We start from the raw sequence: 14,144 nt of genomic DNA, 5'->3' as shown, positions 1-14,144 counted from the left end.
AAGTCATGTTGCTTTTTTTTCTTCTTCATTCCAAAAGCTTGATGAGCAGGAGTTGAGACTGATACAAAACTATGAGGGAAATGGTATTAAGAAATGATGTCACAGGCCATAGTTCATCATATAGGCAGATTTATAACTGTTTACAACCAAATAGGAAGCAAAAGAAAGAAATATAGGAAGAAACAACAGTGTTTTTCTATTGATAGCAATGTAAAACTTGGGATCAGCAGATTCTTCAGCAATGGTCTCAAGCCTAGGAGCATTGATGGACGGTTTCAGAGGGCAAATCATTCCGGATGGAGCAACTTCAATGACATAGCTCAGTTCCTTCCTCATTTTATCAATATAGGAGATCAGGAAGAGAATTTTTTTTTTTTTTCCCAAAACTAGAAGGGTTTTGTTTAAGAAGAGTTCTTTGTAATGGGATGCTGGATGGTCTTGGGGAGTTTAACCTTGTCTTTTGGCAAGAAAGAAACCTGGGATGGGGATGAATAATTGGAAGACTATAAATACTTTTGTAAACATGGAAAAGTAGGGGAAGCAGTTGAAAATTATTTGTTGGCATTGGAGAACAGATGGTCCAGCATGAGGCAAGAATTTAGCCAGATTTCTAGTGAGATCCATTCCTAAAAAAGATAAGTTTCCTGAAGACCGAAGTCAATGTAAAAACCTAGTGGCAGAGGTTTTTGTTGCCTGGCAAAAGAAACGAATTTTTTGGTCAAAACCTGAAAAGCAGGGGCAAAATTTAAGGGCATCCTCCCGAATTGTTCTTCACCAAATAAGCAGGATCCTTCCTTTTCATGGTTCTTTGTTTTGATTGAAAATTGAATACTTCTCTCACCACTCACAAGATGCAGGTGTACGATTGGAGGGGGCATCAATTAATTAATTTATGTGATATTAAAAACTTTTAACCTGATTTAGACAAGCTAAAATAGCACATAATAAGATGGCAACACACAAACTGCTTCTTCTTCCTCATCCTGTCAACCATAAATTAGGCATTCTTATTTTCATCGTCACTAGAATGTGGTGCTATCCTGTAATTAAAAAAAATGGTTAACTGCAGTTCTTGTTCCCCAAAGTAAACAGGCTTATTAGCTCTACTATCATGCACCTGTAGAAGACGAAAAAGTGAGAAGTTTCAAGTATTGATTCGTCCATTTTCCAGATTACCATGCTCGGCAAAAAATTTATAAAAAACCACGCTACCAACACGATATAACAAAACCAATTACCTGACTGATGAACTAAATGCAATACTATCACTTTTTTGTACTGATTATCTTTTCTATACAGTGACCCAAAACCATTTTGGCATATAACTCGTGTCTACATCATCGCAATGTTCAAACTTCTATCAATCCTGTTACGTTAAGCTTCTGCAAGTCATGGACATCGACAGTAAATTAGATCTTTTAAACTCAATATGGCTGGCAATTTCAGCCATACAGAAGCTTTTCAATTGAGCCATACTTTGCTTCTTCGCTCGACTACCTCAAAAGGACACGACATTGCACAAAGAACATGGTGTTTCCCTTCAATCACACAACGTCTTTCAGTTCTGCGAAGGCAATTCCACTCTTAAGCATCAGAATGCCCTATGAGCAGAGAAAACAATCGAAAACTGCTCCAGAGCACGTAGCAGATTTCTGAGCATGTGACTGCTCCAATGTGCAGAACCAGGTAAAGAGCACCAAGCCCGATATTTTAGAAAGTTACTGATGATCACAAGCAATATCCGTTCCTTGATCTGTATTCAACGCTGCAGCAGACAGTGAGACAAATTCAGCTCCAGAACCAAGTATTTTGGTACACCAATATGGACTAAGGTTCGTCCCTGACCTGAAAGTCAGAAATATATACTTGCGCAACACAAAGGAATAAAGAATTTATTTCACCTCATGCATTTTATGCTCTATAAGAATTTCTAAAAAACCAAAAGAATCCAAAAAACGTGTTTTCTACTCTTCACTTTGGTAAATTTTCCACAATCAATGTACACAAGGAAACTACTATATCTTTCAATGGGGCCTTACCATGGCAAGCCTGATTGTCCTTCCTGAGAGTTGTCTGACATTGGATAATAGTACCAGTATTTACCTTTAAAAATGCCCCATGACCCAATTTCTAAATTTTTTTCTCCATCTGATTTTGCAATTTCTTTAACAATACAAGACAAAGATACAAATCATATATAGAGCTTAAAAGAAGTGACTGACTACAAATAGACCAGAACTAGCAACTGAACAAAAAGATCCAATCACAACCAAAGGAGTCGTAGATATCAAGATTTTCTGCTAATATTTAGTAAGACCACATTACATGAAAAAGTGGATAATATCTGTGAAAGCATTGCATAGTTATATCTAAGCCACCAAAAAGAATGGATGATTATAATTAACGATTTTACAATCTGTACAATATCATACTTGAAACAAGTAAAATGGGAAATAGACTGAGAAAACACTTTCTCACGCATATTTTAAAATGCAGCGAGAAGAGCGTGAATATTTAGATTCATAAAAGAATTCGAGAATTGAGTACCTCTCTGACTAACATACATATCACCTTAAATCTATTGGTAATATTCATGGAACACATTAGCAACATGCTCTGAACCAAAAGCACGTGTATCTGAAGCTCCCTTCTGTCATGCATGGAGATGGACCTTTTTGAAAACTGTAAGTGAAGCATCCGACAACATTTATATTTTTAGGTCACATTTATCATTTTGTCTCCACTAAATGAGAAGATTGGTCTATGGCGCGAGGAACCATTTAGAGAACATAACTCAAAGATGCCGTTGTCCCAAGTGGCTTTTCTTATCCTGCTCAATCAAGGTCACCATCTTTTGATCAGGCCAAAAGCTATTATGCCACCACAGTTACTCCATCCACTTTTGGTCTCTCTCTAACTCAAGGTACAGCACTCTCAAATCCAATACATGGATTATTTGTAATTCATTTATAGTGAAGGTCACTAGTTGAAATTATACTGGTCAAGTAAATTGAACTATCAAAGTTCAATTAGAACCACATAAGTTTGACTAAACAAAGAGATGATATAGGCATTCAAAATGTTGACTTCCTTTGGTAATTGTTGCATTTGATGAAGAAATATAAAGATCATCAAAATGATTTGTATCTTATATGTTGACATTCACATAGGAGCAAAAAGCAAAATGTAAATTTCACATTGACAATTTGAACTTATTTACAAATACAAATATGACAACTTATCAAAAATTTTCCTTACATTCTAAAACAAAAACAATAATAGGTATTCCTACTTACAACATTCATCAAGCATTTTATGAATTATAGCAAATTAAATTTAAGTACATTCGCTAAATTCATGCATACCTTTTCTTTTCCAAATTACACTAGCGCTTTGCGCTTCCTGTGAACTTCTGATTCGACACTCTCTTTTAGTTTCTCCAAAGCTGGCAAAAGATAATTAATCAGTTAAGGTAGGATATGCAGACACTGGATTTCCAGATTAATAACTCTTTTATGTAAAGCTCTTCGCACTTCTGTAAGCATATCTATAATATGTGAAGTTTTCAATAGTTAAATCCCACAGTTCCTCAACAATAGTGAGTTTGATGTCTCCCACTTTCCCTGTCTCATAGAATCATTGGCTCAATGAAAGAAAACAATTCCTTAATACACCCTTCGTGTGATGGTAAATAGCACAAAGTTTAAACATTAATACCGAATGGTCTTGCATTGAAACCCCACCAGTAGGTTGATACTAGCCCAACTCTAAGATGATTATAGTTCATGTGCTTGTATGTGGGTCTCCTATTACTCTAGGAACTGGCAAAAGTAGACAGAATACCTGAAGTGTAAATGGAGCGATGTGACTCCACTGATTGTGGAGGAATGTGATACAAGGGACACGAATTGTTGTCAGCTTTCTGTAATAGCTTTTTGAATCGCTTAACCTGAAACAAGCATAAAAAAAGTTAATTAGACACATACTGCAGGATTCCCCATGGGTGTTGGGGACATAATGTAGGTGAACTTAGAGAATTACAAGTCTTTACCAATATAATAATCCAAATAGATTATATCAATGTGTAAACCCAGAAACTGCCCAAATGACTGCATTTGGAGTTGAATTAGTCATTTCACCAACAAACTTATTACCGCTAAAAGCAAACCCCAAAGATACTGTCAAATACAAATAAACATGTGTGCCCTAGGCCCAACAAACAAAAAGAATTCTTGCTATCAATAAGCAAAAAAAATTCACAACTAAACTGGTAAGACCCTTCTTAATTTAAAGTTGCAATGGCTTTTGCAGGACAAAGACCGTCAAGAGGAACGGACAGCATGGCTTGTAAACACTAGAAGAGACTTGAAATTTGACAGAACTCCAACTTGAGTTTTAACTAAATGTTCTTTTGCAATTCTGCATGTTTAGGGGCTTTTAGTAACTTCTCTCATAGGTTCTGTTCTTAGGCAGATGCAGCACTTATGTAATTTTTGCTTTCTTGGAGCATAAGCCAACTCTACAAATATATCTGCCATAGGCAAATGCTACCAGATTTTCAGTACCAAGTTTTACTTGGAGCAGTTCTCTTTCTTGAAGTCCGCATGCCCTATAAAAGTAACATGTATGTATTAAGTCTTATGAGAAAAACTTGGGAACTGAAGAATATTTTGCAGAAATCAAACCCTCTTCTATCACTGTGAAGCCTAAGGTCTCATGTCTTCTCTTCTACTTCTTCCTGTTCTTGTCTGATTTCTGAGCTTTCTGCACTCCAGTCATACAACCGCCTAAAACTCTCCTCTCAACGTCACCTTTCATACCAAATTCACAGCATTCAAGCTAAACATTATTAGTCCACAAATTTAGCAATCCCCTGAATCTTACAGCCTTGAAATACAGATAGATATTTGCTGGTTAGCTAAGTTATGCTGCCAAAAGTAAAATCCTTCATAATAAAGAAGAAGAGTTTGTCACAGAAGTGGATAATATAAGTAAACAATGATGTCTAAAGGAGGGAAATATAGGTTAGTTCTCTCCATTTGATAGGTAAGTAGTACACTTTTCCCCAGTTGAGGGCTACACAGCCAAACGTGGAGGATGGGATAATCTACCATGTGATGCTTGCTTGGTGTGACAACAAAACAATATGGATCCTTCACTTTTTCAGCAACTAAACTATAATCCCATCCTACCAATCTTTTAAAAGGACTATTTATGGCATATCCAATCAATAATTCAATACTTGACCAAACTTGAAAAAAATGTTTAAAGAGCATGAATAATTGCAACACAGTCTTCCCAGGAAATTTAATCTGAGGGTGACGCATCATCCCTTGCCCAATATGTGAACCAAAAGAGCTCTAAGAGAAGTAAAATAGGCCCCCCAGAGAAGGACTTCAAAGCGGATAGGATCCTATAATTGATAGACAACGAGAAAGAAAGACAACTAACCTCATCTTTGTGAAGCAGTGTGAAACAGCAACCAGATTTACCCGCTCTGGCAGTTCGACCAGCTCGATGAATATAAGTCTTAATATATGGAGGCATGTCATAATTGATGACATTTCTAACCTCTTCAACATCCATTCCACGAGTCATTGCATCAGAGGAAACAAGAACACAGATTTCCCCTGCTCGGAATGCCTTCAAAGTTTTGCTGTAGAAGATTTACATTCTTAATGAAGTTCCATATTGTAAATATGCTAGTGGAAAAAAGGTATGAGGAAATTTAGGATTGTTCTTAAGCATCCAAGATCTGCTTTTTGCTTATTAAACTACTAGTACCATTTAAAGATATGATAGAAGTGCATTGATATTGGACAGTCGGTATACACCTTCTACAGGTTACCTTGCAAAAATTCATCCCAACCACAATAATACACAAAAGATTCAAGAAACCAACAAATATCATTTTGTTTTTTCTTTCCATCATGTGAATGATTTCTTTCTTTGTTGGTTAGAAAACTCTCACACATTCGATATCTACCAAAGAAGCACTTCTCTGAAAACAACACATACTAAATTACATAATCTGTGGCATCATTCTCGAACCAAACTAAATTTTGGTGAATATGGGCGATTCTGGAAAATTTTTTTTGTCATCCTAAGCAACTCTAGCTTGATTAATTGTGTGGAGGAAAAAAAAAGGCTGAAGAGTTTCTAAGAAACATATGTGAACCTTTTAACAGTGGAGGGATTAGTGGGTTATAGATTTGGCCATCAAAGTTATATTGGCTCTTTATAGAAAGTGACCAAGAAGCATATTATATTCAGAACAACATGACAATGCAAAATGATTTTGAAGCTATTGAGAACATTAATGTTGTAGATTATGACAAGATCTATGCTTCATACTAATTCAGTACATAGCTTTTTCTAACACCCATTCCTAACCGGAAGGGAGCCTCGTAGGATTTAGTAGTTTTAACGGAGTTTCTCTTCCACAAGGTTAAAAATTATGCATCATTCTCATGATGGTAGCAAAGCTTTGATAGGTCATATCAATCTGTTAGTTGAGAAATATAGAAGGTCCATGAGCCAATATGTACTATAAAGGGGCCAAGCACAAAATCTACAAAGCTATATGAGCCAACTCCAAGACAATGACTTGGGCATAGCTAACTCCTTTAGGTACTTGAAAATTGTGCTTGGGCAAATTCACTGTTCTATTAGTAAAAAGTACAAGAGAGCCAGCATCTTGTTTGTGCCACTTCACATTGAAGATCTTGATAGCAGCTTAAGGACAATGTTCATAGGAAAATTTAAAAGCAATAGGGTGTAGATGTTGGACTTCGGTGGTGCAGAAGAGACCAAAGTTCTTCTCTTATGATTTTCTCCAAATTGATTGATAAATTAGTAGTGCCCTCTTGTGCTGGGCTTAAAGTTGCTTTAACAAAACGAAGATGATTACCTCACAAAAGAGGGCAATTAAACAACACCATCCAGCCAAAAGTTACTTCAACAATGTGAACTACAACAGCTTAAAAAGATGATGAACAATATCCAAACATACGTTGCTTACCTTCTTACAGATTGGCGTTGAAGACGGGAATACTCCTTGATCTCAAAATTCAAGTCATCAAAAAAATTAAGTAATGTGCATAGCCTATGAGTTGACTCCACAGATGATGTAAAAACAATGCATTTCTCCCCTTGCAAACTCTGCAGAAGAGCTACCAAATAAAGGGGTTTAAGCTTTGATTCACATATCTGCAGAAAACAATCACATTCATTTAATAGTTTGTCTTGAAACACAGATATAGCTATATGTGTACATGACTATATCCATATACATGCACACATATATATATATATTTTCCAGAAATAAGTAGATTCATCATAATTAACACACCCCATTAAAAGAAAACTTGGATGCTTGTGAAGTAACCAAATTACTCATTATTGGAAGGAGAAAACTCCATTTCATAATATCCAACAGTTTGATAAAAACCACTATTATTCCCAACACATTAAGCTGTATTTGGAACAAAAGATTTACCAATTTTCAGCCTAGCAATGTTTAAAACGAAAAGAAGAAATTTTCACCGCTTCATCAACATGGCAAGTTGAAGCTTCAATAGGTCTTTTATTCAGATTGGTAATGGAAGAATGTGTGGTAAAGTGTCAAAATCACTAGTTTACGTACGTCGCCAGACTAAAGCAAACGAGTTCCTGAAAACTATTACTTCACAATGAGGAGGAAGTAGGCTGGAACTGTACAAGAGAAATAAGAGGAATGCATGTTCTATTACCTATTCTAAAATATCTCCATCTAAAAACTGTAAGGGTGAAACAGATAGAAAGTAATTCCTATAGCAAGGTGATTTGCTATTGCTATAGCCAATCATATATAGTAGATATTATTTTATACTCCCTCCACATTTCATCAGTCATAACTACTATTTTTGTCCTTGCCAATATACTTGTCATGGTTTAAAAAGTCAAATAAATGAAAAACTATTTATCCATTTCAACCTTTGTGCAATCTCCAAAGCAAGAACCTTATAGTAGAAAACCAACTTTAAATCAAGGTTAACAGTAGAAATCAGAGTTTGATAGGTGATTTGTCTTGGTCAGACTTAAAATGCCGCAAACTATGCAGCAGTTACAATGACAAACAAAATGGGGTAGATAGTATTTTAAATTATGTTCAAGCAAGAACTGCAAATTCTTGATGCTGACACTAAAAACTTTTAAACCAGACATATACCAGATTAAAACTCAAAAGCAGTACAAGTAGTATGTATAATTCACTTGTGCTTTTCAAGAACCAACTCCAAAAGCAAACCCTTTTAAGGGGAGATAATTATCAAACCCCATTTTTTAGGCTTTCAACTACCAAGTCTTTAACTGAACAAGTACCTCATCATCACACACTATTTTTGAATTGAAAACATTAGCACTAAGAAATTCCAATGCATCTGTTTAGCTCGTAAATCAACCTCAGTAGTAATTGAAGATCATATGGACAAAACATATATAATTCCAAGATACATGTGCCTGACTAAAAATGATTCAAGCTTCGGACTTGTTGAAGTCAAAATGTAATTTGTTTTTATGGACCATGGAATACTTTTGACAGCTTTGAGGTAAATATATAATCCTAGTAAATGATTTAACAACATAAGAGTAATATAGTCATTAAACTGACTAGCAGGAAGTGTATGGAGGTAGGTGTTCCAACCCTACAGCACTTCACCACCACTATCAACAGTCAAACTTTATCTGGGGGGGGGGGAAATTTCACGTTTCTTTCATACCTTAAGAAATCAAATGGCAAGAATTTTAATGTAGTTTGGTGAAGGCTAAGTGAGATGAATGCTGGAAGGGGCCAAGTAAAGAGTGCTTTTATTATTCTTCTAATGACCTGGACAGATAATTTACAACTAGATATTATTAATGTTGTTTCACCTTGTATCTTGCTTGAAGATCTTTATGCCAAAGACTAAAATAATCTCCGTCTAACGAAGTAAATGAAATATGTTTGCTAGCTCACAAGATGGTCACAGGGTGATGCCCTTTGGGATTTAACCACAAGCCCAGTAAGTTTGGTGGGGCATCACAGCTTGGAAGATTGACTTGCAACTTGTAGGGGGCAAATATTCATCAAGAGTGATGATTGAAACTTATTAAAGCTGTGCAGTGAAATTATACCAGCTACTTTGTTTTTCTAGTTGAGATGCCAAAATTAATGGACGACAGATATAAACAATTGCTAAAGAATTTATTGGGGAAGGATCCAGGGAATACCAGAACTAACACTTAATGAGCCTAGAGGTGCCTAGGTAATAGCTAGTGGCAAAGGAAAATTATGTCAAGGGAGATCAATCAGTATAAACAAGGTGGCTTCCATTGGTGCCTATGATGAAGAAATATATAATTATCATAAAATGATTAATGTAAGACAGAGAAAGCCCCACTGTTCTCCTAGTACAATTCAGAGAGTTGTCAGTGTTCATACCACTTTAAAGGACTTCAACTGATCAGGGAGTTGATAACGCTTTTCTCCAGTAGTCAAGAACAAAGGATGATGCAAATCAAGCTGTGCAAGTTTGCCTGGGTCTTGTGTTAGAGTGGCAGATAGAACCATTTTCACAAGCCTTGGGTAAAGCTTACCCTTGAAGCCTCTTTCTACCCCACTGCACAATTCACCATATAACAAAGCCAAGTATAAGAGAGAGCACAGTATGAATCTTTTGAACAGTAATGTATTTTGAGGAAAACAAAATATTCAAAAACTTTGATGAAAGAAAATAGTGAGAGATTTCAGGACAGCATGGACACAAGGTACACTCTCACATACTCCCAATGCCCATCTAGTCCAAACTTTAGAGGGACAAACAAATTCTGAAAAATAATAAAAAGGCAACAAGCTGGCATTTAAAAAGATCCTAAAAAATGCAAAACCAATTACAATTAACATTGCAACTAAGAGCATTACTAGTATAGTTCCCTTTCAGATAATACCGCAATTTTCACTCTAATGTAAGAACACAGAACCATAACAATCTGAGTCCAAAATCTAGCAGCAAGCCATGTGCATTCTCCATAAGATATCTGCAAAAGGACCAAGTGTCTAGGTGTTCGGTGGGCATGTAAATTATGATCAGTGTGTTTCAGGTGGCTTACACAAGATTAGGGCAGGCCTGGTAGCATCTGAATGCAGGAGTCAAAGCAATTCAAGGAAGGGAAAAAGAGCTGAGAATGATAAAGTAGGCAGAACTCTAAAAGAAAAAAAAAAATCTCCTCTGAGCTGAGAAGTCTGCCATTTTGTAGTCAATGTGCCAAAGAAGCTTCATTCTTACAATAAAGATGGTCCTTTAGCCAAAGGCGGCAAAAACCATGTACATGAAGCAAACATGCCCAATGTTCTGTTCTACAATAAATAAAAAGAGATATAACAAAATGCATAGATGCTATACGAAATATGAAGAGTAAAAGGTACATTTCACGTATAGCGCTCTTTCTCCAACAAGGATGGTGAGTGTGGGGAACTTGCTGATAATGCCTTACTGATAAACTCCAAGCCACAAGACCACAAATCCTGTGCAAGGTCTAATAACCCCTAGACCAGAGTGATTTTTGATGCATGAATGCATGATAAGAGTAGCATATTGGCAAACATTGAATGACCTCGAGAAATTCATTAAGAGAATTAGTTAGATCAGTGGCTAGTGGTGGTATAAAAATGTGATTGCTCATGGCAGGGCAAGCATGAACAGTCTGTGCCATGTAGGCAATGAAAAAACAATATGCTTCCACGATATTATCTAATGAACAAGGGTAAGGCTAGCTGGCAACTGTACTCAGACAGATCCGTTGAATTCGATGCGAATACTAACTCGTGTAACACATGCTACACCACACATTTTGTTAGCATTGACCTTCCACACCAAGGAACCATATTCATAAAAGTAACCTACTAAATTTGTAAGGGAAGCTGAAAACCAAAAACTCACTTTCTGCGAATGGTCCTCAGTGAACCAAATGTAGATGCATAACTGCCAGCAGAGGGGAAGAAATTGTTGTTGCAACATTGGGCCACTTGGAGGACTGTTGGCAACCAAGATTGATAAGCCTCCCTAAGTAGCCTATCTGTTTCATCAACCACCTATAAACAGTGACCTGTTAGAGAAATGTTTTTTAACAAAATGATGAGAAAAAATTAATTCAATACCAATCTAAAGTATGAATACGAGGTTCACAGTCCTGATATGTCTCAACCTAGCCAGGTCTAGATTCAGTTGTAACTTTTGTAAGTCCAGCTTTAAGGGACATCAATCCAATGAAAGCATCAAAACAGTTATATAAATGGTGTTGAAATTCAGAATGTAACATTGATTTGTTATAAGCAATCAACAAGGCTCAACAACATTTGATCTGAAAGTCAACTTCGAATCCTTTGACAAATAAAAGGAGAAAAGAAACAAGAAATCCAGATCTAAACAATCTATAGAAGAGACGGCTATCAGTAGACAAGATGCCATACAATTATTTCAAATTTACCATCAGCAGGCTAATCAAGATAGAGAATTTATACTGATGGCAAATGCACTGTCAATTCCTAAAATCAAAGAATAAAAAAAATTCACATGCAGAACTAGATATAACAGAGTAAATGCCTTACAAGAAAAGAAAGGTGTTCCAATGTGAAACCCTTTGTGTTGCTGATATGATCCATCAACCTTCCAGGTGTAGCCACTAGTATATCCACAGAACTTTGGAACTTCTGCACAACGTCTTCAGGGTCGTAACAGATTCCTGCCTCAAGCTTAGGCTTCTTAATGAGCTGTGAGATCTCATCAGCAATAGAAGACTGACCAATAGCTAAACCCACAGACAGACCAACTGCAGGTGCAAGAGCAGCAAAGACATCCTTGACCTACAAAAAGGAAATGAAACCATATAAACATGTCCTTTAAACATTTGAAGGATAAAGGATGAGACAGTCTAACATCCAAGTGGTTTAGTTAGTCTGCACATCTTTCAAAAGAACCGAATTCAATTGACATAAAACTCCATACATGCTAATACCACTCCACTTGACCTAAAAGTCACTTTAAAAATAATAATAATAACAAAGCCAAAACACTTTGATAAGATCACAAGAAAAAAGATTGTGCAAGAATTCAACACATGATCTAGGACCAATCACTGTCCAATGAAAACTATTACCAAACTGAAACGCCTTCAAATAATAATAATAATAAACAGCCATCGACCACTTCAGCCGAGTCAACAAATTCAGCAGAATTAGTAAATACTAACGTTTTAGGAAAAATGTACATCACGAGATAAATTTTCCATGAGACACAGTACGCATATAAACCTGCAAAGCCAAGTCACGAGTAGGCAAGACCACCAAAGCACGAAGACATTTTACTGCACGAGTCGACAACATTTGCACAATTGGCAGAGCGTAAGCCAGAGTTTTCCCACTTCCTGTTGGTGAATTTATACAAAGGTCTCGCTCAAACGAACCAGGGCCAATCGTCTCTTGCCATGCCGCTAATTGCACCGGAAACAATGAACTAATGCCCATTTTTTGCAAAGCCTCTTCCAGCCTAGGACATAGAAATGCGTAATTTAAAACAGATACAGAAACATTACAATCTGGAGAAATAAAAACATATATCCGACTCAAAAAAGACCAAAGCTAAAATTCTAAGTCGAATTCCAATACAAGTCTTTTTTGTTTTTCCTAAACATCAAAAATCAAAGCCCAAATCCATGTTATCACTATAACAAAACAACAATCTGCTTAGCTGCAAGAAACAAAATACTTAAACTAACTAGTACAATCATGATTTTAATATTTACTACCTCATGAATTTCTCACATTATAACAACCCAATACAGAATAGAGCAGAACCCAACAAAAACAACGGCAATTCAGTAATAAAAAAAGAAAAAAAAAAACTGCTTCAGGAAACTACATTGTTACCTGTGCCTTATAAAAATTGAAAAGAAAAAATAAATTAAATTAGACAAAGGGTACCTGGGGTCAAGAAAAGGGAGGAGCTTAAGAGGGCATTGATCAAAAGTTGTGATGTCAATTGGGTCTCTCATCCATGGAAGAACTGGGGCGCCACTGCCGCTAGTACTAGTACTAGTACTACTAGTGGTAGATTTTCTTTTGCTTTTTTGACCCTCCATCAGTTAATTTTACCACTATAACTAGCAATCACTACTGGAAATACTCGAGCAGATTTGTAAGAAAAAATGGCGGAGTTTTTGGGTGGGAGAAGGCCGAGAGGTAAGCGAGTTTGATGCTTTTATGGAAGGGGTTGCAAAGAATGGAAAATTGCCAGTTTGGTGATTTAACTTTTTTTTTTTTAATTTAAGCCAATTTATTTTCCCATCTTCTATCTTTAGTCAATGTAGTCCCTCAAGTTTAATTTTGTCATTTTTTTTGTCACTTTGCATCACCAAGTAAAATTGGTTGAGCATAAAAATCACCAACAGATGAAGGCAATCTAGGAAATCCACAATTGTTCTATATTAAAATTTCAACCAAAAAAATTAGTCAATTATATTTGGAAGAAATAGGAGTGAAAAGAATCAAGTAAAAATTAAAGCTATATTTGAGTAGGAAATTGAGGGCTTCAAATAATAAGTATTGACTATTTTGCTATCAAAAATTGGAAAAAAAAAAAAAAGACGGAGGCAATTTTTAGGATAGGAAGTTTAAATAACTTTCTTGTGTAGTTAATCTTTTCAAGAGTTTAATCATGCGTCAAATAGATTATTTTTAACTTAATTTTATTTTACTTGTGTGAAGTTCTTTTTTTTTAAGCTAATCCTATATACGAGGGAGGATGCCACCCCTATATTTCATTAAATAATTAAAAAAAAGGAAGGAAACATAAGACTTTACCTCCAAAATACATGGGAAAGAAATTGGATCTGACATAACCAATTTGAGGTAAGGTTTCTTGGCAGAAAGGTTTCTCAAAATGCTGCAAATTAGTTGAAGCAAAACCAGGCTTGAAATCGGCCCTTGCAAGCCTTGATTCCTGCCCCAGTTCCTCCTAGCTGAAATTCAACATGCAAGTTGCGCAAGTTTGACAACTTGATTTCTTTTAGGGCCACCATTTCCTACTTTTGACTAGAAGTTTGACAAAACAATTTGATGGTTAGAAGTA

General features: G+C 36.0%; 1 protein-coding gene across 1 annotated transcript; it reads right to left on the bottom strand.

Moving 5' to 3' along the window:
• Nucleotides 1–1,239: 1,239 nt before the first annotated feature.
• Nucleotides 1,240–13,263, bottom strand: LOC113753502 (DEAD-box ATP-dependent RNA helicase 1). The gene is made up of 10 exons (XM_027297672.1): nt 12,998–13,263; nt 12,329–12,563; nt 11,627–11,881; nt 10,959–11,110; nt 9,461–9,638; nt 7,022–7,209; nt 5,452–5,656; nt 3,844–3,949; nt 3,366–3,445; nt 1,240–1,765 (listed from the first exon to the last, which is right to left on the bottom strand). Exons 1-9 carry the CDS (start codon nt 13,153–13,155, stop codon nt 3,381–3,383), a joined length of 1,542 nt encoding a protein of 513 aa, XP_027153473.1. The 5' UTR covers nt 13,156–13,263; the 3' UTR covers nt 1,240–1,765; nt 3,366–3,380.
• Nucleotides 13,264–14,144: the final 881 nt, after the last annotated feature.

Source organism: Coffea eugenioides, chromosome 11 (assembly GCF_003713205.1).
Source record: "Coffea eugenioides isolate CCC68of chromosome 11, Ceug_1.0, whole genome shotgun sequence".
NCBI lineage: Eukaryota > Viridiplantae > Streptophyta > Magnoliopsida > Gentianales > Rubiaceae > Coffea > Coffea eugenioides.
This window is presented reverse-complemented; position numbering and strand designations above follow the sequence as displayed.